Source organism: Lissotriton vulgaris, chromosome 5 (genome assembly GCF_964263255.1).
Source record: "Lissotriton vulgaris chromosome 5, aLisVul1.2, whole genome shotgun sequence".
Lineage (NCBI taxonomy): Eukaryota > Metazoa > Chordata > Amphibia > Caudata > Salamandridae > Lissotriton > Lissotriton vulgaris.
In genome coordinates, this window is record NC_141693.1 from 1,605,126,798 (window position 1) to 1,605,154,180 (window position 27,383).

Here is a 27,383-nt window from a genome sequence, read left to right on the forward strand (position 1 = left end):
TGTATCTGCACTGTTGGGGGTTCTATGGGCCAACTCTCAGGCATTAAAAAGGGTGGCGTCATTGGCTTGGGCAAATTTAAAATTTCTGTCTAGCACCCATCGCTCTGAAGTGGTTAGGGCGGATTTGGGCTTTCCGCTGCCTTCCTTCCTAATCTCTGCCTGGAATAAGGCTAAGAAATCTGGGTTGTCTACTCCAATGATGAGGTCCTCTGGTAGGGACTCTATCACTCCTACTCTGACTGTACAAGGGGTTCTTCCTTCGGGGTATATGTGTGTTTCCGCTATGGTGTATGGTTTTACGTCCCCGTGAACACACCTTATGTGTACTTCACTGTTAGGTAGTAGCTGATCTGAACTTAGCAGGGATTTTTGTATTATAAACTGTCGACACCCTGAATCCAGTAGTTCCCTTATCATCTTTTTGTTAAGTAAAACACGTACATAGAAGGAGGGTCCCATTTCGGCGGTATACAGCACAGTCCTGGGAATATACCCCACCTCCATCGGTTCTTCAGTCTGCTTTCGTCGTGGACATAGGCAGGCAATATGGCCCCACTCCCCACAGTCGAAACACTGGGGTCCCTTCATTATGGGAAAATTAACTTCTTGAGGTCGGACTTTTAAAGGCTCAGGTCCTTGCTTAAACTTTTTGTCAGTTTTCTGTCCGGTAGTCTGTTTATTCTTTTCAGTGTCCCAAGGGAATGTTCGGGGCTGAGCTCTAGAAAAGTTGGCAGCCATTTCTATGGCTTGTGCTGGGGTTAGTCCTGAATACTGTCTTAACCACCTTTGTGTCCCATAAGGAAGAGCCTCCATGAATTGTTCCAAATAAATACATTCCATGATTTCTTGTTTAGTCCTGTTCTCCGGTTTAATCCATTTATTTGCGACAGTTTTTAGTCTGAAATACAAAGTTTTAGGGCTTCAGCATCCAGCCCTAGATGGTCCAGTATTGTCATTTTTATGTCCTGGTAGGGGGTTACCCCGTTATCGTTGGCTACCTGGTAGGCTGACTGGGCCTCCCCAGTTAGCAAGGGAGCAAAAAAAAACGGCCACTTATCTTTAGGCCACCCACACGCTCTTGCTGCTCTTTCAAAGTTGGTCAGGAAAGCGTCCGGATCTTTCCCCGGAATATATTTCTGCAGCGCTATACCAGAAGGATGGGGTAAAGGTGGTCTTCTATCTGCTACGGCTATAGCTCCTGGCTCTTTCATCGCTTTTTGCAGTTCGTCTAACTGGGCTGTCATTGTGTTTTTGAACACTTCACGGTCTTCGTGGGCCGAGGTCATCTGGCGTTCTACCGCCCGCTCCAGCTTCTCCTGCCGTTTTATCAAATGCTGTATTAGTTGATCCATCTCGGTTGCTGAGATGAGGGGAGGTGATCCCACTTCTGACACCACTTGTTGCGGGGGTGATGGGGGAGAATGAAGGGCACGGAGACTGGACCGAGGTATATAGGGTTTTATTTTGATAAAGGTCTTCTTTTTCCTTTGTGAAGTTCGTTCTCTTGCTAATATGGCAGGATTGACTCCTACTCCACCTCCTGTCTTCGTCTGGGGTTTACTGCTCTCTCTTTCAGGGTCCAGCGCTTCCTCGGTTGCTCCACCGAAGTACATGCGTAAAAATAAAAATGAGGACAAACATTAGGAAGGGTCCTTTAAAGAAGTTTACCCATGGGGATGCCCGAGGTGTGTAAGGATCACTGTGTTTCATGCATCTAAGACTGGCTAGTGCTCCGTGAAGTTCATACACAAGGACAGTCTGCTATTTACACTATGGGCAGCAAGCGGCACAACAGACAGGCTCTCCTGGTATTACGCGGTGTCTCCCCGCTTCCCAAACCACCCAGTAACGCGCTGCCGTACCTGGGGGAGCCACACTCCCTGGTGAGTGTGGCTGGGTGGCTCACGTTGACGGTGGCCTCCTGGCTTTCCCTTTTCTTCTGGCTGGGCCTCCAGCTGGGTCTCCTCTCCTTCTCCCGCCTTCGTTCTTCGGGATGACTCTTCTCTGTACTCCGGTACGTCTCTCTGCTTCCTTTCGACCTGCTCACACACCTCCGGTCTTGGCACGGCGACGCCACACGCCGTTCTCTCCACTTCCTTGCTTTTTACCAATCCGGCAGTGAAGACATCAGTCTGGGGTGTGGCTTCGTCCTGGCAACTCTCCCAGTTAAAGGAGCCTTCACCTTCCTCATCGTGGTTGTCTGGCCAGCTTGTCATAGAGTCGGGTTGCGAGTTGTCCTGATGTGGGGAACAAGAGGGAGGGGCAGCCACGTCAGAGACCCACCAGTCCACTACAGGGGTCCCTTCTTCCAAGGGTATGCTCTCCCCGCTACATGCATTCACTTGAAATAACAGATCCAGGTGTGGTGAGTGTGTTTTGTCACTAAAGACACATACACAGCACCCTCTTCACGAGGTTTTATGGATTTGTCCACTTCTGGCAACCAAAAATATCCCATCAACTATGTTTCATGGCACATATGCCAACACGACCCTCGTGAGCAAAACTCAGCACCTACTCATGAAGCCTATCTGAAGCCACAAGCAATTCTCATTTATGTAGTATACCATACATTATAGATATTTCTTTTGAAACTCTCCATTAAGGAACCAAACTATCCTGCATAACCTTAGATACAAGCCATCATCGAGATATACACTTCATGCCCTCTTGTATTCTACTGCTATGCTGAATTGCATTTCTCCATTTGTCCTCAGACAAAGCACCCTACTTCACACTATTCACAAAACACACAATCACCAAATCATCCTCATCGTTTTCACTATCATCAATCTGTTCTCTTAACAGTAATTGACAATCTGCTGCAAAGTTTTGCACGCCTAGTAAATACTACAATTTATATTGAAATTCCTGTAACCGATATAGTGACTCCGCAATACAGGGAGAGGCTCAACCACTACTGCTGGGGCTACACAAAGATGCTGGAGACGGAATGAAGACAGGACGTAGGCGGTAACTACGCAACGCGTAAAATACCGGCAGATAACCGGATGGTGATGTCGGTATAAAGTAATTGCGGGTGAAAGGTTTTTCAGCTCCCTGGTTACCGTCCTAGAACTAGAAACTAGCACCGTACAACCCGGATGATAGAATTTGAATCTCCTATAAAACGATGCCATTTCAACCAAATGGGAAAGATTGGGGATTACCACACTTTGGGATTTTCTAGGCGATGCCATGTATACAACTTTCCCTAACCTTCAAAATAAGTTTAATATCACTAATACTGACTATTTCAAATTTGTCCAAGTTAACGATATCGTAAACTCCAAAAATTCCAGTATTAGGTGGGATAGGGTGCCACTTATAGAAATTATCTGTAAATCCACTACTAGAATTGGATCTATCTATACAATCCTATTTCAAAAATTACAGGATGACTTAGAGCGCACCGAAACACAATGGGCTGGTAAACTAGACAATCCAAACATAGACATTGATATGACTCTGATATTGAGTTCAAGACTGCTTCTATCATCCAACCTTAATGCACAACTATGTTAAACAATTTACAATCTTTACTACACTCCTGCTAAATTACATGCATTGGAGAAAAGATTAAATGACGAGTGCCCAAGATGTGGCACAGGTCCAGCCACGTTATTGCATATGTTCTATGATTGTGAGAAGCTGCTGCTATTTAAGAAAATGATTTGGGAATTCCGGGAGGAGGTCTTTGGGCGGCAACTGCTACACTCCCCCACTATCTATATGGTGGGCTATGATACAATGCTAGAACTAAGCTCTGATGAGGAGGCTATTCTCTTTATCGAAACAGCAGTATATAGACTCATTCTTGCGGTGCGATGGAAAGACCCCGAACCGCCCAACTTACAAATGTGGTTAACCCGCTTTTTGGGTGTAAACAATCATGAGAAGGCAATCTATGCCACTAGGGGCAGAAAAGCTAAACGGCGGGGCGACAGGATTTGGTCTCCCATAACAACGTGGAGCACGGCGCTAAGGCCAATTTAATAGCTCTAAAAAGTCTTGTTATATTGTTTTTTTTTTTCTTTTCTTTTCTTATGAGCTCTGTTTTTGTTTTCTCCTCTTTCAAAGTTTTAGCCATATATACCTAATATATTTTTGCTTTCTTTTCATACTGTATAGTAGTGTCAGCTTTCTGTGTTGCATTTCTGTATTAACTGGATTTGCTTAATAAAAAAATAAAATAAAAAAAATAAAGCTCTGACTGACCAGCAGAGAATTCCCTATCAATATTTTTATCTACGACTACTCGATCTGGATACAAAACAAATATTTTTTCTTTATTGATTTTTAGTAAGAAGCAGAATAACATTAGCATCATACAGTGGGCAACATCAAGAATTGATTTACTGGCATACATCCAGCACTTAACACAGAGATATAACAATTCTATCAGGTGTACCTCTATTAAACAGGCCTAAGGATATATGCACTTGACCTCCCATCCACTGTACCCATTGAAAGTTACAAATATTAAACAAAAAGGGATGCAAGGTATTCGACCAACTGGGGGAGAGACCCAGATTGCAAAATAATACATCAGCCGCACTGACAATTTTGGGCAGACTCAGTGCCCTCAGGTTCTCCTGTCTTCTTCCCAACTAGATATCTCTTATAAAGACACCAAAAGCTTTTGGGGCGGCTCTGGGGCGTGGGGGTGGGGGGGAATAGCTAACTATACAGCTCGGACTGGGTATAGCAATATATTATGTCCTTAGACCAATCTGCAACTGTTGGCGTCGGTCTGCGCGCCCAACGCAGCACGACCATTTGCTTCGCAAGCAGAAGACTCATGCCGACTAGACGGTGCGCTTCCTTTTGCGTTGTCCTAGTGTGACCCAAGTGTGGATCTGGTGATAGTGTGAGGCCTGTAATGTTGCTCAGAGTCTGGAATATTTACACCCAGTATCTGGAAATCATAGGGCACGACCAGGCCACACTCACAAAGCCAGCAGAGACTGTGCCACAATGTTCACAGTGTGCAGTGTTCAGCAGGCCATATCAATGCAACCTCTCCGGGGTATAGTAAACTCTATTAAGGAATTTAAAATGGATTAGATGAAAGAGATGGCACTCCCTTCCCCTCAACCCCCTTGGGCGGAGTGCCCTTTTCAAAATGATGATTCTTCCCTGCTTTCTTTACACCTTACAGAACACCTCCATCCCACCCCCCGTGCCTGGTTTCGTGAGCTGGACGGACCCTTGTCCAGGTTCCTCTGGGGAGGTGGGCGGCCGTGGATCTCCCTTGCACACTGCCGTATTCAGTCCTATGACGGAGGCCTAGGGGTGACTCATCTTTACCTCTACTATCTGGCCACCAAACTAATAGTTATCCACGACTGGTATGCGGGTGGCTGGTCCGACCCGGCGTATCGGGTGGAATTGGCAGAGACGGACTTCCCCCGGATTCAAGCCCTCCTCTATGGCTGCCCGATTCCGCAATCCTTGGCCCCCGTTACCAGAGCGGTCTTGTCGGCTTGGCTAACCTCTCTCCGACACACGGGATGGGACCATACACTTACCCGCCAGACGCCACTCTGACATGGGAACTGGCTCCGCGAGGTATCGTCCCTGGACGGGTTCCGACCCTGGGACCTCATTGGAGTGTCGGTGCTCGGGAATGTATGGGTGGGAGACCACGTCTGAGCTTTTACCGAATTACAGCAACGCCACGCCCTCTCACATACCCAACATTACCGCTACCTCCAGCTGCGACATGCCCTCCACGCGCACCTCCCTACACCAACTACCCTCCCAGAATTTAACCCCTTAGAAGCCCAGGTGATGATGGGAGACCTGGGGAGAGGGGGGTGGGGGGTGGCCCGAATCTATTGTGCCCTTATCAACAACAGTCCTACGTCCCTTGATCGCTTGCGGGTCCGATGGGAGGGATGGGTGGGACCCCTGGAGGAGGTCGATTGGAGATATGCCTTGATGGCCCCTCGCACCCTGACCACGTCCTCCAAGTTAAGGCTTGTACAGATATACTACCTGCACGCATTCTACCTCTCCCCAGAGAGGCTCCACCGAGCCCGCCTGAGACCCACCCCTGACTGCCCTAGATGCGGAGGTTCCCCGGCTGATTTTTTCCATATGGTCTGGACTTGCCCTGGATTGGAGAGGTTCTGGCGGGGGTGGAGAGGGAGTTAGCGCAGGCCTTGGGTTGGGAGGTCCCCCATGACCCGCTCTGACTGATTCTCGGGGTACTGGATGGCCTTGATGGCAATAGATCCGACAAGCACCTGCTGGGGACAGGGTTGGCTGTGGCCAAGCGCGATATTGCTCGTCATTGGCTCCGAGACTCTGCACCAATGGTTAAGGGCTGGAGGGGGGTGGACTGGTGCGGGGTCCAGGAGGAGGCTCTCTGCGAAGCCCGGGGTGCGCCTGAACGATTTACCAGAATTTGGGGGAAATGGTTCAACCTGTTGCCACCATGAGCACTGATATGTATGCTGTGTTTTGCTCTATCGACAAGTTTGTGCTGCCGGACTGGGACATTGCCCATCCATTTATGTACGCTGCTGAATGCTTTTACCTGTGCCTACTATTTGCTGAGCTGCCACCAATGACATTTCTTTGTTGTTTCCGAAATGCCAATAAAGTTGATCATAAAAAAAAAATGGATTAGACAGTGTCTGCCATTCAGGGAGACACACTGTGTCACCTCACAGCAGTATCGTCATGTAGCGTCAACAAAAACAATTCCCAGGTCATTTTGCCACTTTAATCGAGCCTTAGAGAAGTGATTCAGTCAGAATTTTTGGAACATATCATAAATAATGGAGCCACTGACTTTTGCCGCTTGTCGGTCCCTGTCAAATTCACTGTTACGGACATTGTTTCTGCCTTGCTTGGGCTGCTTTGCCTGGGGACCTCTCGCCTTCCTGGGCCACCGGGATTGGATTAATATCAGCAGGGTGACTGGTTCCCCCTGCCGCCACCTACCAATCGCGGCCGCCGAGCGGGGGGACTACAGCCACCACAATCCCTCCAAACCCCGCCCACCAACATCACCGCGAGCGTCCGGAGGCGCACAAAAACACCTGCGCTCCACCACAGGAACGGGAGCCACTGACTTTTGCCGCTTGTCGGGTCCCTGTCAAATTCACCGCTACGGACATTGTTTCTGCCTTGCTTGGGCTGCCTTGCTTGGGCTGCTTTGCCTGGGGGCCTCTCTCCTTCCTGGACCACCGGGCTTGGATTATTATCAGCAGGGTGACTGGTCCCCCCTGCCACCGCCTACCAATTGCGGCCGCCGAGCGGGGGGACTACAGCCACCACAATCCCTCCAAGCCCCGCCCAACAACATCACCGCGAGCGCCCAGAGGCGCACAAAAACACCTACGCTCCTTCCGCGACGCGGGACCCGCGCGGGAAACAGCCTGGGTGAAGCCCGGGTCAAGGGCGGGGCCGTTTTGTGGCCGTTCGGGGGCTGAAGGAAGCTGGGCTGGGGCACCCCCCCTTGGTTGCTCGACAGGACATATACGGTTATCTGCAATCGCTTATTAAGTAAGGACTTCCTATTTACAATTGCCAACTATATATTTGCTTATGATCATCTGCCATCAGCCGAATTCCATTCTGATAACACTGATCTAGGAGGCCCCTCCATTTCTGTCTATTGTGTATTGATTCTTACTTTATACTTCCTTTCAAGCTAGGGTCCCATTTTGTCTACACAACAGTTGTCGAAATGCCCCTGCTACCTGCCAAGAAACCGCTAAAGACTCCCTTGCCCAGTTTAACTGCGATCGACCGTATGCTCCAAAAGACTATCGGGGTGGTGGCAAATGCCATCGAGCACACGGAAAGACGCCTTTCACTACCTGCTGGGTTTTGCCCCTCTCTCCCAACTAACGATGTATCTGCGACAACTATTAATTCACAGGATTCGATTCTTGCCCCTTCTTTTGTATCCCTCCCAGAAACCCACCACACTACAGATGTACATACTGGGCATTCCTCTAGAGATAATGGAGTCGCAGCCTTTGCTCAACAGTTTATCTGCGACTTTCCCTATGCACTCTAAATGCTCTTCTCTAGGAACGATTAAATCAGTTAGTACACCACCAGAGCAGAGCAAGGAGGGGAACCAGGAGGGTGACATTAGCATTCCACTTCAGCTAAGGGAACAAGATATATCAACTGAATCCAATAAAGATGTAATTAATTTAGAAATGTCATTGGATATTTCATCTGTGGATAAATCTTTGCCTGTGTTAGCGACAGATACTAATTCTAAATTAAAACAGGCCCAGATTACCCTTGCAAAAAAGAGGAAACGTAGGGGGGGCAATTACCAATGTAAAAGTGCCAAATCCTCAAAATCAGGATAAACGGCTTCGAGAATAGAAGGAACTCATATTAAGCCTTGCCCAGCAGCGAGTAAAAATGGGATGGAGCATCAATACCTGCACCCTCCTCCTATGGAAGAACTAATGGGGAATATAGAACAGTTAGTGAAGTCTAATACTTCCCCTTGTACATAGGGTTAAAATAATTTCAGAGAAAATAGGGGAATTGGAAACCTCGATACAGAGAAATGCTGACCAGACTAGAGAATTAATAACTAACAACTATAAAAACAACATAGGCAAACCATCTTTATCCACTCTTCCACCAGACAAAAACCTTAGAAAGAAAACGCAGCCTTTACCAGTGAAGGAAAGTAGGAGTACTAACAAAATAGCCAAGGGACAATCATGCCCAAGCGATAAAATAGGGGAAAGCCAGGCCCAAAAATCAGGAATTGATCAATCAAGTAAAACCCGGATGTAAAGTAATAAGACCAAATTACGTCCTTATCCCCAAAAAGTATATAGGAGGAATATAGAAAACACTTTGTACGATAATTATTTTGTTAGGAGTAAGTCAATGTGAAGATACATACATTATAAAAGGGGGTTGAGGATTTAAAGGTGGTAATGACCCAGTCTTTCCTGGGATATACTTTCTTTGTGGGAACAAAGCTTATTATAGATTGCCTGATCACTGGTATGGGAAATGTTATGTAGGCCTGGTCTTTCCTAAAATTTTCCATGTAGATAGAGGAACTAATGAAATTCATGAGACAGGTAAACCTTTAAGTCGTAAAAGAAGCGAAAGTGTGATAGAAATAATAGGTGATGTTTTTGGAGCACTGATACCAGCAGTGGGTATATCCTTTAATGCAAACAGAATTCGGAAATTGTCAACGATAGTAGATCGTTTGTCAACAGATACAGCAGGAGGATTTCTAATGGTAAACACTGAAATGGTTGCTATGAGAGCTATGGTGATGCAAAATCAACTTGCTCTTGATATAATTTTGGCAAGAGAAAGAGGAGTCTGTGGAATTTTAAAGGTACAACACTGTTGTACTTACATTCCAGACAAAAGTCAAAACATTGAAAAATATATTACAAATCTTACAGAGTTGCTTAAGGAAGTTGAACCACTGGAGGTTGATGGTATTCTTGAGAAACTTGGTAGAAGTTTTTCAGCAGTTAGAAATTGGTTTTATGAAATAGGTAGATCCATAATAGGGATGGTACTCATTCCAGTAACAGTAATAATAGTAGTATTTTTGATTTTAATATTAAGTTGTAAACAGAGAAAGAGAAGAAATATTATAAAGTCTATAAAGAAAGAATTTGAAGAAATACAAGAAAGAGATCATGAAAAAGGTGATATTGAGATGGAAGAGTTCAAAGAGAAACTGTATCAAGACATAAAGAAACTGGAAGAAACTAGAGTATAACTCATACTAATTGAGAAAATTTGAAACATGTTGAGATAAAATGTACAAAATTTCAGGTGTTATTTAGTGATAAATCACCAAAGATGGGAGTTGATGGAGCGAGGAGAATTGAGAAAATTTGAAACATGTTGAGATAAAATGTACAAAATTTCAGGTGTTATTTAGTGATAAATCACCAAAGATGGGAGTTGATGGAGCGAGGATGAAAACAAAAATGTTTGTATACCCCTCGTGAAGTCATTTCCCCATAACAGTAATATGTACTAATCGTGTGGTTTTGAAAGTAACCAACATTGAATAGAATGAACACACACATACACGTGGGATACTACTTTGCTTATGTTGCGAATCAAAATTTACTAATTAAGTGAAGTTGTTATATTAATCCTGTGCGCAAATGTCATAATCTAACCAAAATTTGTGTGCATATGCTTTCTGTATGTCTAATTGTGGCAGAAATGATGGAGAATGGTGAGTAAACCATGCTTATATGTGGCTAAATTGCTAGGTAATAACTAACAGGGTTACCTTAGAATGGGGGAGGTAAACAGAAGGGCTATACTTCGAAAATTAACGTTTAATTGTGTTTGTTTTTATAATAGTTCCCATCATGGTTCATACGGCCTACAAAAAGATGGAGAGTTTCGAGACTCCGAGATTGTGATGATGTATACGCATGCGCGACTGTGCTCGAGAGAAGTGCAAACAGCCTGGGCCTGTACAGCGTGGGTGAAGGTCAACGTGGCCTGGAAGTTCGAGCTAGTGCCAACAATTTGTATGTCCGCATCATGAGCATGGGAAAATAATCTGAAATAACAATTTAAAGGACACAAGCGGAAAGAACTGTTAAAGGACAATTGAGACTTTATTTCTTTGATTTTAACGATGACTTGGCGGAAATATGGACAATGAGGAGATGAGGTTATGCTCATCCACCCCTTGATTCTACCAATAAGAATGAATGAGGACCCTAAAAGTTTCGAATCTTAGATAGATAACCTAGGGGAAAAGGGTATAAAAGACGACGTTTGGAAGAAAAAAGCTTGCTTTTCGATTTTATTTCGCACCACGACATGCTGTCGGATTGACAAACATTTGCTATGGTGCAAATTTTTCTGGACTTTAACTTTTGAATCGGTGCGGAGTCCTGATGGGAGGTGAACATCAAGAAAGAATAGAGAGGTGGTTTTTGGGAACTGTTCTGTCCTTGTTCTGATGTCCGTGTCCTGAAATCTTGGTAATGTTTGAATTTCACTTCTCTTTCTCTCTAGGTTATTAAATGTTTAAATGATTATTAAAATTTAGTGAATAAAAGTAAGGTCATGCTAGGAGATTTAATCTCTAAATAAAAATTTAATAAATGGAGAATTAAGCTGGTCTTTTTATCCATTAGTTAACTTTCACTAGCAGATCCATTGACAATAATGGTGGGGTGTTTTAATGTTTCTAGAAAATAAAACCATGGTAATATCAATAAACTGCAGATGTATATAGTGTATAAATTTTAGTATGAAATAAGACACTCCGCTAAAATCCAGCAGCTCTCATATAAGTTTTCACCAATCCCGGGAGCAGGGTGAATGTGTGTACAGATGACTCGCTGTGTTATGGGCCCCACTGACGAGTATTGTGTAAATAGCTCCTAGGGATTATGGTGATGGTTTTGCAGGTTTTGTCTGGAGCCACGCTGGATCAGGGACGTTTGTTTTTTAATTTAAAATTTTTATGTTCAGTTTTTGCATGGAAAAAAGAAAAGGAGATTGATCATTATAGTGCATTCTGCAGCGTTATTGACACCAAATCATGTACGTGAGGGGTGTCTTGCAGCATAGTTATATATAACATTGCGAGTAGAAGATGCAACACGATTGAATGACAAGGGTATACAAGCATGTAGTGTCATGAAAAGGTATGGCAATATGTAAAGACAGCAATCACAACTGTAATCAAACGTCTTCAATGGGAACACAGTCACATCAATAATAGACAAAGAGGCAGTACCCTGACCCAGCACCCCTCTTTAGACTGATGCCTAGCCAACACCATGGGGAGTAATGCCACTCGACGCTGGGGAATCTCGTTCAGATCGTTTTTGAGCTATGTAGACTCTGTATGGTCCCCAGATATCTATAGGGCGAGAGGCAGTAGGAATTAGGGTGGAATATTCTTCGCTATTAATATTACAAAAATAAAAAGTATGGAGCCATGCCTACAGAGAAGGTGCCCCTTTGCTTCCCAATAATAGAGCAACCTTGCGCTTGGCCGGCAAAAAACTCAGAGCTGCCAGTTTCCTAATTTTCTTGGGGAAGTTTGCAACATATCCTAACAGTGCGATCTCAGTGGTAGGCAGTAGCTGCATGGACAGCATGTCCCCCAGCGTGGAGTGTACAAGGGACCAGAACTGGTGTATCTTGGGACAGGTCCAAGCAAGGTAAGCAAAATCAGCAAATGGGGCCAAGCAGTTCGGGCAATGATGAGGTCTATTCGGGTCAATTCTATGAGAACGGGCGGGTGAGTGATACATTCTACGAAGGAATTTGAAATGAAGTAACTTGTGTCTACTGTTTAATGAGATTTCCTTGGTAGCGCTACAGCACCATTCCCATTGGTCATCAGTAATGGGCCAGCCCAAATCCGCCTCCCAGGCCTCACGCACCTTAGTATCAGACACAGGTCTGGTCATCCCACATTGTTTATATAGTTTGGGTACCAAGTGTGCACCAGTAGGGCTTTGTATTGATAATGTCAGTGGGGGAGTAGGTTCAGGGGCCGCAGGGCATGAAGGGAAAGTGGCGCGGAGCATTGAGTGCATACACTTATTACAAAAGTGTCCATAAAGGAACGATCTGCGAATCGGGCCTCCTCTGACACAGAGAAAATGTGTCCTTCAGGGAACAGATTACTCATTGTACGAATGTCAAACTTTTCCAGTGTACGCTGGACCAAAACTTCGCCAGTGATTGGAAGCAAGGAAGGGTTAGGGAGGGGTAGTGCAGGAGAGTAGAGCATCTCCAGTCCGAGCAATCTGCGCAACTTGCCCCACGCCCAGCAAGAGGTAGATACTGTCTGAATATCCCGGGGGTCCCGAGGGAATCCCGTGGGCAGGACAGTAGACAGGGTACGAGGGAGTACCAGATCGGCCTCCGGTTTAGAATATGGGACACGAGCGTCCGGGTGGAACCAGACATGCGCATAACAACATTGTGCTATTAGGTAGTACAAAAGGGAGACTCTGATGGGGTCTTTGTAGTTAATGGCAATTCTCCCCCTGCCCCCCGATTTCCCCACCCCGTCCGGTTCTATCTAATTTAAGAATGCGATAGCCATCCGGGAGAGCCACTGCGATCGCAGGGTCAGAGCAGGGTTTAGTCCAGGTCTCTGTCAAGAAACCTATATGATATTCCTCCAGTGTTTTTTTTCAGGTCGACGGAGACCTGAGAGTCACCACCCGTCAGAACATCTTGTTCCAGGCCTGCCAGTCACTTCTCAAGTATTGCCAGGCGCTCCCAGATCGAACGAACAACCCCAGAGTACTTAGACTTAGCAACCCCCCAATAAAGACTTTTAAAATCTCCCATACCATGGAGAACTGTTGCACAGAGCCAATATTTGTTGCAAAAAAACTCTCTATGGCCTCAGCTATTTCAGACTTAAAAATGTTATCCAAAAGAGAATATGGAGGGAACCTCCATGTAAAATGGTCAGGCTTCTGCCACAGTATCTCTATGTCTATTAAAATAGGAGAGTGGTAAGAAAGAAATAGAGCAAGGGAGCATCAAGCAAGCGCACACCTGAGAAAACAACGATCTAGAAATAGACATGTAGTCAATCCTGGTGTGTAGGTCATGTGGAGCCAAGTAATCAGTGAAGCCCCAACTCCTGGAGAACGCGTCCGCCAGACATCTAGCACTCCCATTTGCACTCCAACATCACCAATAGTTCTGGCCGCTGCGAGCCGCAAGGAGCCCCTAGAGCGATCCAATGCCGGGTCCAGCACACAATTAAGGTCACCATCCCACAACTGCGGTAGGTCAGTCCTACCTTGCATGCGCTCAGATAGATCCTGATAAAGCTGTGGGTTGTCGTAGTTAGGTCCATAAATGTTAACTATCTGCAAATCAATTCCCCGATCATAACACCTCGATACCACATACCTGCCGCCTAGGTCTGTTTCAAACAGCTCTAGTGCGATCCCTGATTTTGCGTTTACCCAGGTGAGTACTCCCCTGGCATGTGTAGTGAATTCCCCTGCATGGAAAAGGCCATGTAGCCTCCTGCGCATAAGCCTGTTGCTATCTTTGAGTAAATGAGTCTCCTGGAGCAGGGCGACATCGATCACATGGCGTGTAAGATATCTGACCACTTTACGAAGTTTTCTAAAATCAATAAGACCCCTGATATTCCAAGTTAAGGAACAAACTGTGTTACCATGTACCTGTGCATTCCTGTGTATCCATAAACAAATCTACATCACTAATGACAGTCAAGTACTCCCAGCTCTTCCACAGGAAGCAATGCAATACTTGAGTCCTGTATGTACTGTCTGCACACTGCAAAAAACACAATAATAATACATCCCCCACCCATGCTATGCAAGCCCCAACTAGGCATAGTCTATTTTTCCCCCCACCCCCAGTACTCAATTTAGCTCTAACATGAGCTACAACAAAAAGACAAAAATTACGGAACATAATAAAAATGTTTATACAGTGTGGTACACACACGGGGGCAGATGTTGCCTGCATTTTCTCCTGTACACAACCTTGTTACGTCATAAGGAGAACTTCCCTAGAATAAAACAAGGCGTGGGTAGCCTTAACACACTCCATAAATCATGCCCCCGACCTAATCCCCCAACATCAAGACTCGATCTGCAACCACATCATCACCCAGAAGGAAATACAGTGATCCCAATCTTATTTCAATAGAACTTAATGCAAAGGGGCCTAACAGTGTTTAAATATCAACATCATCGACAAATTAGTTTCCCCACCCGCTAAAATATCAATCGAATGAACAGTTCGCTGACTGAAAAATATACCTTGATTGCGTAGAACAAGACTGGCCCAACGGCACCCTGACCCTGTAAACATTACCATAACTAGGGAACAAAACTGCAAGTTGCACACCCAGTCTTCAGCAGTTATAATACTGGACCTTAGCTATTGTTCCTCAGGATCTGGGGCGTTATCATCCTGAGCAATCTGATGTCTCAGAGAGACCTTCTGGGGGTGCCTCTCTGTCTTCTTTTCAAACATTGCAGCACTAGCTTGGGTTTTGTGAAACAGTACGCTTTCCCATCTGCGTGTATTCTGAGCTTCGCAGGGTAGATCATATTGTACTCCATATGAAGATCCCGAAATTTGGCAATACCCACTATTCTTAGGCTGCTTCTCCTGAAACGCGCCTCCAAATCCTCCTCTTTGGCCTGCATGGTATGTAGGTGTTTGTCTATCTTCGTGGTCTTAAGTTTAGTAGAGTTCAGAGCATCTTCAGCCTCAGAGACCCTATGCTCCACCGAATCCAAGCATTCTGTATGTTTATCAAGTCTTTCAGAAATTCTGTCCATCTGGAAGGAAAGAGCGTCTATCTTACTATCAATCTTAGTTAGGCTGCACTGCATGGCAGCCAATATCTGCTTAAGATCAGGGTCTCCTGTCACATCTCCCGTTTCCAAGACCGATTCAGAGGCACTTTTCTGTATGTCTTGTTGCCTGGGGGTCTTAAGCAACTCAAACTGGAGTTTTGACTGTGATTCTTCTGTTCTGCCCATGATGGAAGAGTATTCAATCCAAGTTGTGCAGATGAAGATGGAACAGCGCAAAACTGGAGGCCCCCGTAGGTTCACACTGTACTGCACAAGGAGCTATAGGTACAGCAAACTCCTGGAACTATGTCTCTTCACCCCTGTGTTTTCTCCCAAAGTGGCAGCTGGATATAAGGAGGCCTCACAGCAGTTTGGGGCTACAGATCTAGTGTTTGCCCAGGCATCCACATCAATTTGTTTGCCACACGAGGCCCCCATGCACCGCTAGACCCCAGGCTCAGGGGGCCACCACCCTGCCCCTGCAGTGGGTCACAGGTTCCTGCTGCAAAGCATGCTGGCTCGCAATCATAGCACCTCAGTAGTCCTTTTCCGTGATGTATGCACCACTGGAAACAATCTGATTCAGCCAGGCCAGCTGTTTTGCATGCTGCTGAGCTGTATCAATTCACTACAGGGGTTTCAATCCATGACCCGAGTTCAGTGTCCATCAAGCGCCCCCAACTCCACCACAACCATCGCGGAAAACGACTGCCCCAACACCGCAGCCAGAACCCTGCATAGATGGATCTCGGACAGCACCAACACCATAGCCCCCCTCAAGAAAAACAACAATACCCGTGCCAAGAAAGCCAGATGGTTTACCACCGAACTTCGAGAGTCCAGGCGCACATGCCGCCGCCTCGAAAAGGCCTGGAGAAACACCAAATCCACCGAAGCCCACAACAACTTCAGAGCCGCCACCAACGCTCACCATCAACTCATCAGAGAAACGAGGAAAAAAGCGATTGAAGACAGAATCTCCACCCACGCACACAACAGCAAGGAACTCTTCAGCATCATCAAGGAGTTCGCCCAACCCACCAGCGAGTCTACCGACATCCCTCCCTCACAAGACCTCTGCGACAAACTCAGCAATTTTTTCCACCACAAAATCAAGAGCATCTGCGACAACTTCGACAAAGACAACCAACACACTGAACCCTCACCAACCACCCCCGAAACCCGGAAACCAGCGATTGATGACTGGACAGCCCTCACCACCAAAGACACAATGAAGTCAATCCACTCAGGGGCCCCCACGGAGCCCTGCCCCCACCACATCTTCAACAGAGCCACTGACACCATCGCACCCATGCTCTGCCACACCATCAACCGCTCCCTGGCGACCGCCTTGTTCCCCGACGACTGGAAACACGCCGAGGTCAACCCCCTCCTGAAAAAACCCTCAGCGGACCCCACCGACCTCAAAAACTACAAACCCATCTCCCTGCTCCCTTTCCCAGCGAAAGTCATCGAGAAAGCCATCAACAGCCAACTCGCCACATTCATTGAAGAACACAACATCCTCGACTCCTCCCAATCAGGCTTCAGAAAAAAACACAGTACGGAAACCGCTCTCCTCGCCGCAACAGACGGCATTCGCACCCTACTGGACAAAGGAGAAACAGTAGCCCTCATCCTCCTAGACCTATCAGCGGCGTTCAACACAGTCTCCCACCGCACCCTAATACGCAGACTCTACGACGCAGGAATCCAGGACAAGGCCCTCGACTGGATCTGCTCCTTCCTCTCCGGCAGGACGCAACGGGTCAGACTCCCCCCTTTCCTCTCAGACCCCACACCTACCACCTGCGGAGTCCCCTGGGCTCCTCCCTCAGCCCGACGCTCTTCAACGTCTACATGGCTCCACTTGCCCCCATCGTCAGAACCTACGGACTCAACATCGCGTCATACGCAGACGACACCCAGCTCATCCTCTCCCTATCCAACGAGCCCAACACCGCCAGACGCAACTTTCGAGAAGGCATGGAAGCCGTCGCCAAATGGATGAAAAACAGCTGCCTACAACTAAACACCAACAAAACAGAAGTACTCATCATGGGCCCAAACCCCGACGCCTGGAGCGACACCTGGTGGCCCACCGCCCTCGGAAACCCACCAACCCCCACAGACCACGCACGCAACCTGGGAATCATCCTGGACTCCGAGCTCAAAATGGACCGCCAGATCAACTCTGTCTCATCTTCCTGCTTCCACACCCTCCGCCTCCTTCGTAAGACCTTCAAATGGATCCCCCTTGAACACCAAAAGACAGTCACTCACGCCCTGGTCACCAGCAGACTCGACTACGGCAACGCACTCTACGCTGGAATAAACAAAAACCTCATCCGCAAGCTACAGAACATCCAGAACGCCGCCGCAAGACTGGTCCTCAACCTGCCAAAACACTGCCACAACTCCCAGCACCTGAAGCACACTCCACTGGCTCCCCGTCGAGGCGAGAATCACCTTTAAGATGCTCACCCACGCACACAAGGCCCTCCACGGCACCGGACCAGCATACCTGAACAGCCGGCTCAAATTCCACGCACCCCAAAGGACCCTACGATCAGCCCAGTTCTCTTACGCCGAGGTCCCCCGCACCAGAAAAACCAGATCGGGAGGCTGCTCCTTCTCCTTCCTCGCGGCCAAAGCATGGAACGCCCTTCTGCTCCACCTCAGACAGACAACATCGCTCCCCATCTTCGCAAGAAACCTCAAATCCTGGCTCTTCGACAGACCCGAGAGATACCAAGGGTCTTTTCTGATTGTGTTAGTGATTGGAACCTGTAAGTGTCCCAGACCACATATACAAAGAGGTTAATTAAGAAATTTACACAGGAGAAGAGAGGGAAATAAAGTGCAGTTTAGAAAAGGAAAAATGTACCCATCAGCCCACACAATAGTGGAACTTCGTCATCTGGGTTTTTTTGTGAACAGCTGGTGTCCAGTGAGCTCTTCCACAGGAGGAATCCTGAGGCTAGCTGAACTTAGACCCACCGGTTGTACCATCAACCGAAACCGATAAGAGTATTGAAGGCTGAAAGGGCAAGCTGCAGTGCTCGAAATAGTGAAGAATGAAAGAAAAGAGTAATCTTAGTGATTAAAAATACCTGTCTTCATGTCTTAAGAAACAGGTGAATAGGTCCTTTTCAGACATTGTTAGTGTTTACAGCTGCATCCATGGGATGTCATCATTCAACCCTTCGGTGTCACATTTCAGTTTATAAATCCATTTTTGTTCTTTCCTCAATAAGAATTGGGAAATGTCACTGACGTGTTGGGGTATGAAGGGTTGTTCCAAGATGACCCACTGTAGAAGATTGCAGTGCATTGAAAGTACTTTAACCTCCGTGTTCACACAATCGGCACTAAACCGACAGACCAGGTTGCCTGTGAACCTATGAAGCACCTTAATTTACAACATGAGATGACCAGTGCGGTAGTAAATGAATTACGCGCAATATGAGGTGGCATTAGATCAATACACATTTAGTTCCGCCTCCGGCCAGATCATGATGGATCAATCATTTCATTTTAAACATGACATCACTTTGCTATACGTACGGAAGTGAGTAAAAGCTGGTCCCGTTATACTACACAATTTCTTTTGCTTAATATACCATCAAAGTATTCACTTCCTCTGTAGGAAGTGTCCGATTGAGTAAACCTCTTGAAAATACGATTAATAGGCACATGAACCAACACGCATCAAATAAACACATGCATGTATTATTTCCGGTTCCGGTTCAATAGCCCAATCATTATCTTAGGCTATTCGCTCATAGAGCTAAATCTCTTCTTTTTTCACACTTGAAGATTATATGGCTTGTGTCACTTAAATAGAGGCCTTATTTATTTAGAGCCTAAGACCCTCTTATCTGCTGTCTGTCACAAAATAAGGATTTGGCATATAAGTCCAAATAACAAGATAAATAATCTGATATCATTCTGAAAATTTCAGCGTGTGGCCTCCTTTGTCCTGAGCGAGCGCCAGGTGAGGTGAGGCAATTCCTCCCTACAAAATTGGGTGAGTTGGAAGGTGAAAACAAAACGGACACACATAGTATCAATACATTTAATATGTTGAATTTTGACTAGATTTATGTATTGTGTTTCTTTTTGTGTGTCTCTCACTTTACTCTGTTCACAGGAGAAGGTTGATAAACATAGACATACAACTGCAATAGTGGATATGTCTACACTATGAAAATTATCTATCACAGCACGTGGTAAGTGTTGCAGTAGTGTACATCATAGGTCCTGACGAAAGCCCTTAAGGGCTAAAACATGTGGACCAAATATCATTCATGGTGAATAGTAATTCCTTCCATACTATTTTCACTCTGCTTTTAATCATACCGTCTTGATGGGCGCACCTAATAAAGTTTCTTAAGACATGAAGACAGGTATTTTTAATCACTAAGATTACTCTTTTCTTTCATTCTTCACTATTTCGAACACTGCAACTTGCCCTTTCAGCCTTCAATACTCTCATCGGTTTCGGTAGATGGTACAACCAGTGGGTCTAAGTTCAGCTAGCCTCAGGATTCCTACTGTGGAAGAGCTCACTGGACACCAGCTGTTAACAAAAAAACCCAGATGACGAAGTTCCACTATTGTGTGGGCTGATGGGTACATTTTTCCTTTTCTAAACTGCACTTTATTTCCCTCTCTTCTCCTGTGTAAATTTCTTAATTAACCTCTTGGTATATGTGGTCTGGGACACTTACAGGTTCCAATCACTAACACAATCAGAAAAGACCCTTGGTATCTCTCATGTGTTTTATTGTCTAGTTGGGGGACAAGATAAAAGCAGGTCTATAAATATACTTTCCCCTAGGGCCCCCCTCCACCCTTTGTTTTCCGTCTTCGACAGACCCCCCTCCTTGATGGAATGGAACCTGCACCCCTCCCCCCACCCCTAGCGCCTTGAGACCCTTACGGGTGAGTAGTTGCGCTTTAACAAACTCCTGATTGATTGATTGATCTATGGGTACCCAGGTGAGTGTTATCCCGTGCTGCGTTGTGACCGTCTGAAGGCTTATCAGGCAACCGGGACTCTCTGACTTCCAAAACCCCTGGGGATCAGGGATCGCTGATTATTATGGCTGCCGCACTTCCCTGGGTACTGCCCGTCAGCTGTGACCCCAGGAGCACTGCAACAATGGGGAAACAATATGCGCCACGGAGATCGGAGTCAAGTGAGCGCAGAGTAGCACAGATCGCAGCGCAGCCCAGCCAGCTAGAGAAACGCCGCTGCCTCCCGCACCGTCTTAACTTCAGTTGTCCCCGCAAAACGCTTGCCCAGGGGCGGCTCTAGGCTCATGGCGGCCCTGGGCAGGGAGCGTACGTAGGGGGCCCCGGAAGAGGGGGTCCGGGCAGGGCGGAGCACGGAGGCCAGTGAAGGGGGGGGTCAGGGTGTTTGGAAGTGGAACAGTCCGCCAAATCCCTGCCAGGGGCCGCCACACAAATATGTATCCATCCTCAGAGGATTATTATATTAAGGATATATATTGGCGTGGTGGCCCCTGGGGTTTGGTGGCCCTGTGCAGATGCACAGCTTGCACATGCCTAAGGCCGCCCCTGGCTCGCCACCGGCATCACTGGACACGAGCTAGTCGTGAGCAGGGAAATGTCCTTCAACGCACTCCGGGATGTTCTCAGGGAGAATGCCCCCGCCTCACTGCAACTCGCACAGGTAGGACACAGTGAAGGTCCCGGCCGCTCACCGCTCTCCACAGACCTCATTGGAGTTTCAAGCAGCTAGCCGCTCCTGGGTGTCTAAGATGTCGAAGGCGGGGAAAAAGGGCCAGAACATCGAGATTGGGAAGCAGGATTTTGCAGGATAGCAGAGCGGGCTTAAGGAGCTAGTTTAAAATGTGGCCATCTTTTGGGCCAGGCAAGCTACGCCGCCCCCCCGTGCCCCCATCCATCTGGATAATTACTGATATCGGAGCTGTAGTTTATAAGGGTTGAAACCTGTTTCTATAAATCAAAGAACAATTTGCACAGAACATTATTATGTATTATGTATTAGGAAAAATTATGCAGATCAATGTTTTGTAATTCACTAGGAGGGACTATATATTTATATTTGTCCTGAAGATGGTGATTGTATCCGTTAGAGGGCCGTCTACTGATGGGAGATCTGGGCCTACATAAAATTAAGCAACTATACCAGACATTGAGGACTCGCACGCAAATAACGCTAGATATGACGCGACTAGCATGGCAAGCTGATATTCCTGACCTGACTGACGACGATTGGGCCGATACCATTGCCAGCCCCTGAGGCGCTGTAGTATCTGCACGGTACCACTGTATACAATTCAAATATCTCCACCGCGCATATTACACACGGGTCAGATGATGGGGGTTATTCAGTCGACTACATGTTTACGGTGTGGGAGGGAGGATGGGACTTTCTTACATACAGTTTGGAGCTGCACCGCGTTGCAGCCCTTTTGGTGTAGAATATTGTCCTGCCTAAACGAAGTACTATCATGTGATCTCCCACTTGACCCACGACTCTTCCTCTTACACAGTACGGACGACATTGGGAGTAATAAATACAAGCAACATTTTTTTTAGCCTTCACTATCGCCAAGCGCGATATCGCCCAGATGTGGAAAGGGACCTCTCCCCCGACTATAGGTAAATGGAAAACCGAACTTGAAAGATGTATGGGGGCCGAAATTGCTGTGTTTTTAGACCGAGGATGCCCCAAAAAATATTGGAAAATATGGACCCAATGGGCGATGTATCATGGAATAGATATCCCCCCCCCCCCTACTATCCACGGACCCCTGATAGGCAACTTCACCTATTCCAATATTCATCGACCGGACCATTCCATATTGTACGATAACCTACCACACTACTAATGTATCACGTGCACAATTACGGAAGTCTAGTGCAGTCTGCATATCGTTTAAGTTATGTAACCTGCATGTTATGCAGGCCTTGAAACATTTTCAAAATGTCGGTATTCCTGCTGTATCTTATTTCCTTCAGGTCTTTGAAGGGCTGCAGCCCAAATGTCAATAGAATAACTGAATAAAATGTATTGTTAAAAAAAAAGAAGGTGATTGTATTTTTCTTACCCACCGAAATGTGTAAACGCCTGCTAATGATAAATTTGAAGAAACTCTCAAAGCTACGCACTTTCTGTTGATTCCTACAAATTAACCTTTGCTGATGACAGATGTGTATGTCTTATGTGTGGTCTCCCTCATTTGTGTAAAAAGACGTTTCGTACTTGTTTTTAATTGATTTTAATTGGTTTTTTATACATATGTATGAATTATCTGATAATACTAATATTAAAATTTGATAAATTTGATGATTAGTAATTGTCATGTTGGTCCCTTTTAAAACTGGTATAGAGGATTGTACAACCTATAAGGTGTTGTTGTATGACAATAGATGAATGCATGGTGTTCTCCAAGAGAATTTACTTTTGATAATTGCTACATATAGGTACCAATAGTTTATGGTTTATCCATCGCATACATTAATTTCCCCACACAGACTTCTTGAAGAATTGAGCTCCTCACCACATGCCCAAAGATTCTTTTGTTCTGCACCTCGTAAAACTCTTGAAGCAAAGACTAGGATTTCTTAACACCCATTGCTCCTTTTTTTTGCATTAACGTGGAGCCTAGCCCATGACTGCTAGCGTCAGTAGCAATGATGCATAAATCACTGGTGGCAAAAAGGTTTCAATGGGCATGCTATTTGTCTGTTTTCAGTGTCGAAAGGGTGATGTAAATAGGAAGCTTTTTGTGTGCAGGTATCGTGACAAAGGCTTTGGAAGCCTAAAGGCGTCTGACTTTGTAAACACTTTTCTGACGTGCTGAATAAATACTATAACACAGCTTGGAGTGCCATCCTGTAATTTACGTTTTCTGAAATTGTTTGAATTTATATATGCCCAGTAAGTCATTCACATACACTGTACGGGGGATATATATATATATATATGGTATATTTCCCCGGCACTCCAATCATTTAATGATGTTCAGTGGCATAGATTTATGAGGTTTAAAGAAGAACTTTGTTTCCTTTTTAAAGGTTACACAAATACAGAAAAGAATAATTCTTACAATGGTTTATTAATCCCACTGAAAACATGTATTGTATTGTAACTGTATTTACATACCGCTTACTACCCCTGACGAGGCATTCAATCTCTGGAACCCATAAAGAATTAGTGGTGAATTAGTATAGTGAAATACAAAAGTAATGTGCGCGGTGGATATGTTAGTCTATTATTTGAATTGAGAAGGATAGTGGAGGGATAGAAGAGGGAAAAGGTTTGCATTTATAAAGCACTTACTACCCCTGATGAAGTGTTGTAGCGCACGCTCCTCTGCAACCCAAACAGGATTAGTGGGGGATTAGTATAAGGAAATATGAAATTCATTTGAGTGGTGGACAGGTTAGTCTGTTATTTGTAATGAAAAGGAGTAGTGGAGGGATCGAAGAGGGAAGGGTCTAGAAAGTATTTTCTTTCATTATTTATTTATTTATTGGAGTTCATAGCAGTATATACACACACATATATATATACGTATACATACACACAAATGTACATACATATATACGTACCTATACGTTCACACAAATATATGTACATATACATACACACATGTGAATGTGAAGGACGGCAACGTCCTCCATACTGTTTGGGGCTGTGGAGCCCTTCGATCATATTGGGAAAAAGTTTTACCTGCCTGGGGTGGAAACTCCTGCTGGATACTAAACTTACACTTTTACATATTAATGAAGACTTAGACAGTTACAGATATATTTAAAAAACGCCTTCACCTGGTACTCATGGTGGCCAAAAGGGCTGGGCGTGGACGTGGAAGGACTCCACCCCCTGATGGTCACTGTAGGAAAGTAGGATCTGCGTTTATGGTTACCCCCACTTTTTGCCTGGTGCTAAGCTGAGACTAGTCTGACTGAGAGTCTTCTAATCAGGACTCCAGTCTATCTGCTTTCTCCCTTAAATTGTGATGTTCAGTACTTAGGTACATCCCAGATTGGACACTGGGGTACCCTTATCAGTCCCTAGTATAGAGGTCCCCATGGGCTGAAGCATGCAGTATGCCACCCATGGGAGACCATTCAAAGTGGAACTACAGGCCTGCCATTGCAGCCTGGATAACTTGGTACTAACACCACTTACTAAATATATAGGTTTCCTATATCTAAGGTCACTGCACTTAAAACCTGTAAGTCACCCCTGTAGCAGGCCTTTGCAATCCAGAAGGCAGGGTGCTTGGTTCTAAGTGTGAGGGTTCTCCTGCATGAGCATGACACCTCTACAACACCCATTCTCCCGGGTTGTAAGTGAAGCAGCCATATACCATATAGAACGGCACCGTGTAATTACGCGATGACCATCTTGAAATCGGCTGCAACGAATCATATCATGTTTGGTATCAAACATGTTGAAATCCTACCCCTGTAAACGGTGTGGGAAGTATGATTCCAAGCACTGGAGAGCCCTCTGTTAGGCTCTCAGTGTTCCCGGTGCCAGCCTTCTAGACCCGGACAGCACAAAATTGTTGCTGCCGACCAGAGACACTATTCTATCCTCCTGCTGCGGAGCCAAGCTCGAGCAGGGGAAAGCCGAACAACAGGCATCCTGTCACAAGGAGGTGTGTTTTGTTGATAGCACAATATTGCCTTTGTGTTAATAATCAAACATGTGTCTTTCTGCAATTGAGACTACGCTTACTGGTTTTTATTCACTGCCTCTCACTGTTCTAAATACCGAATAGGCATTAGAGTACAGAGGATGACCCAACAAGTGTGTCACTTTTTGGAAGCCTGTCACAACACGTTGTGGATGGATGGCACTGAGTGGGGTTATTTACTCCACTATCATGGCATGCACACAGAATGAAGCTTTCATTATCTTGGATTATGCACTAAGAATCATATTATATTCACATTGTGTCTATAATTATGTCCCCTTGTAATGTCTTGCCCCACAGATGGAGCCTGGCAATACAGAGACATTTTAACATTCACGAGGAGAAGCTACTCTTCCCTCATTACACGAATAGGATAGGGACCTCCGTCCTTTAATTCCCTACACATAGAGGGGGATTCTCCTACTGCCCTGAAGAAAGTCCTGGACCTTAATGGCACCCGTGGACTGAAACATGTCGGCAATAGGGTCTTAGGACCATTAAAATCCAAAAAAGACCAGTATTTTAGAATTTTTAACAACCCAACCAGACCCAAGAATAAAGAGAAACCAGGGGTCAGATTGAGGTTTCTTTATCTTTAAATCCCCCTTCCTTCACCTATCTAAAGAGCTACCCAACACTGTGGTTGAGCCCAACTCGACTTTTAGGGGTCGGGGTGACCCGATGTTGACGCATGACACCACTAGGGTGTGTGAGGGTAACTAATAAGAACCAGTTTTCTTCCCTTAACAACACAGACATGACTAGCATGACCCTCATACCCTAAGTGGGTAAGTGCGCAATCCTCACTACCACAGATATATATCTAGCCTCATATTACACACTATCTGACAACTTGTCATGATATGGTGTGATTGGAGTATCTTTTGTGAAACATATTTCCCAGGGAGGACATACTCCGGTCTTCTTCCTCTCCGAACCCCCCTGCCCCATCCACCTCTCCCAATGGAAAGTGCACTAACGGTCTTTTGTGTTAATGATTGTTTGGCTCATTCAGGGTTGTAGCTGTTAATCTGCATATATAAAAAGTTGGAGATCACTATCCAGGGCAATGCAAGGGCAAAATGAATACTCGATACAAGTTTTTTTGTATCACCATGTCTCACTCCGCCCACTAGACACGCCCCTAGCTCAATTTAATGAGTACCTGCACTTATTTTTCCCATTTATAGCACTTAATAGAGGGACTATAAATCTCAGCCCAAAATGTCTACTCCATTTTGCACTGCAATGCAACATAGTCAGTGATAAGGGCAAGGAAGTGACGTTGCTCGCCCGCTACGTTTGACCACGCACTCAAGAGTACGTGGGACGGGGTTATGGACGATGGGGACTACAGTCTACTCTAATGAGTTATTCTGACAAACACGGAGAGTGTACCTGTTGTAGTTGAAACTGAGAAGTGTTCGTTTCTATGCCAAGTGCTCCCGATAAAGATGCCCCTTGACCTTATCCTGACGTCCTCTGCCCTGGGATGGTGATCTTCGTGTTCCCTTCCTGTATCCCCCCGCCCCCGCCTTACCCTTGGGTTCTTCGGCTCTAGTCTTCCTTTCTGTTGCCCCAGCGCCCCCACCCTTGTCCTCGCGGCCCGTACTCACATGTTGAAGAAGTTCCGGTGGTTGGCGAAAACGGTGCGCGGGTTCACGTAGTACTGCAGCAGGGGTCCGAAGATGACCACGGCGGCGATCCACAGGTGGTAGCCGCGCCGCACGCAGGTGCTTCCCAGGGCCCGCGACCACAGGTCACTCCAGAAGAAAACCAGCAGGCGCAGGAAGGACAAGAGGCCCATGGCTAGTGACGGGGGAGGGGCGGGGGCTGTACAGCAGGGTCTGGCAGGTGCTGCTGCCGCCTGCCGCTAAAGCTAGGGTGCGCCCAAGGAAGCACGAGGGGACCTACAGAAAGGTAGGTGAAGGGATAGGGACCTCCCTAGGAGTGGGCACCAGCCTTATGATGCAAATCAAAAGAGAGCAGGGGTGGCCCTACAAGGAGGAAAAGGTGGGCCCTGCAGGGAGGATCTGAGGGCAGAGAGAGCGAAGAGGTAACAGGCCCTGCAGCGGTGGCCTTGCAGGAAGGGTGAGACGGGCACAGCAGAGGGACGGACGAATACGGCACTGCAAGGAGAGCAGAGGGAAGCATGCCCTGTGTCACAGAGCCCAGGGGCGGACAGGTCACAGGCTGGTGACAGCAGAGAACAGCTGGGACCCTCCTCCCCCTCAGCTGTGCCCATGTCCTTCAGCCGCCCGCCAGCGCAGGCAGGGAGTGAGCAACCTTTATAGGAGATCTTGAGCGGCACTCTTTCTCGGTGTTTTCTGTGCTTTTT

The 27,383-nt window shown here is 46.2% G+C and overlaps 1 protein-coding gene across 1 annotated transcript in view; it reads right to left on the minus strand.

Annotated features, from left to right (window-relative positions):
• The window catches only part of FITM1 (fat storage inducing transmembrane protein 1), a 132,614-nt gene extending 105,511 nt beyond the window's left edge, over window positions 1-27,103 (minus strand). The window contains exon 1 of the mRNA XM_086920435.1: window positions 26,662-27,103. Coding sequence (XP_086776561.1) covers window positions 26,662-26,852 — 191 coding nt within the window. The 5' untranslated portion in view covers window positions 26,853-27,103. The remainder of the gene's footprint in view (window positions 1-26,661) is intronic.
• Window positions 27,104-27,383: the final 280 nt, after the last annotated feature.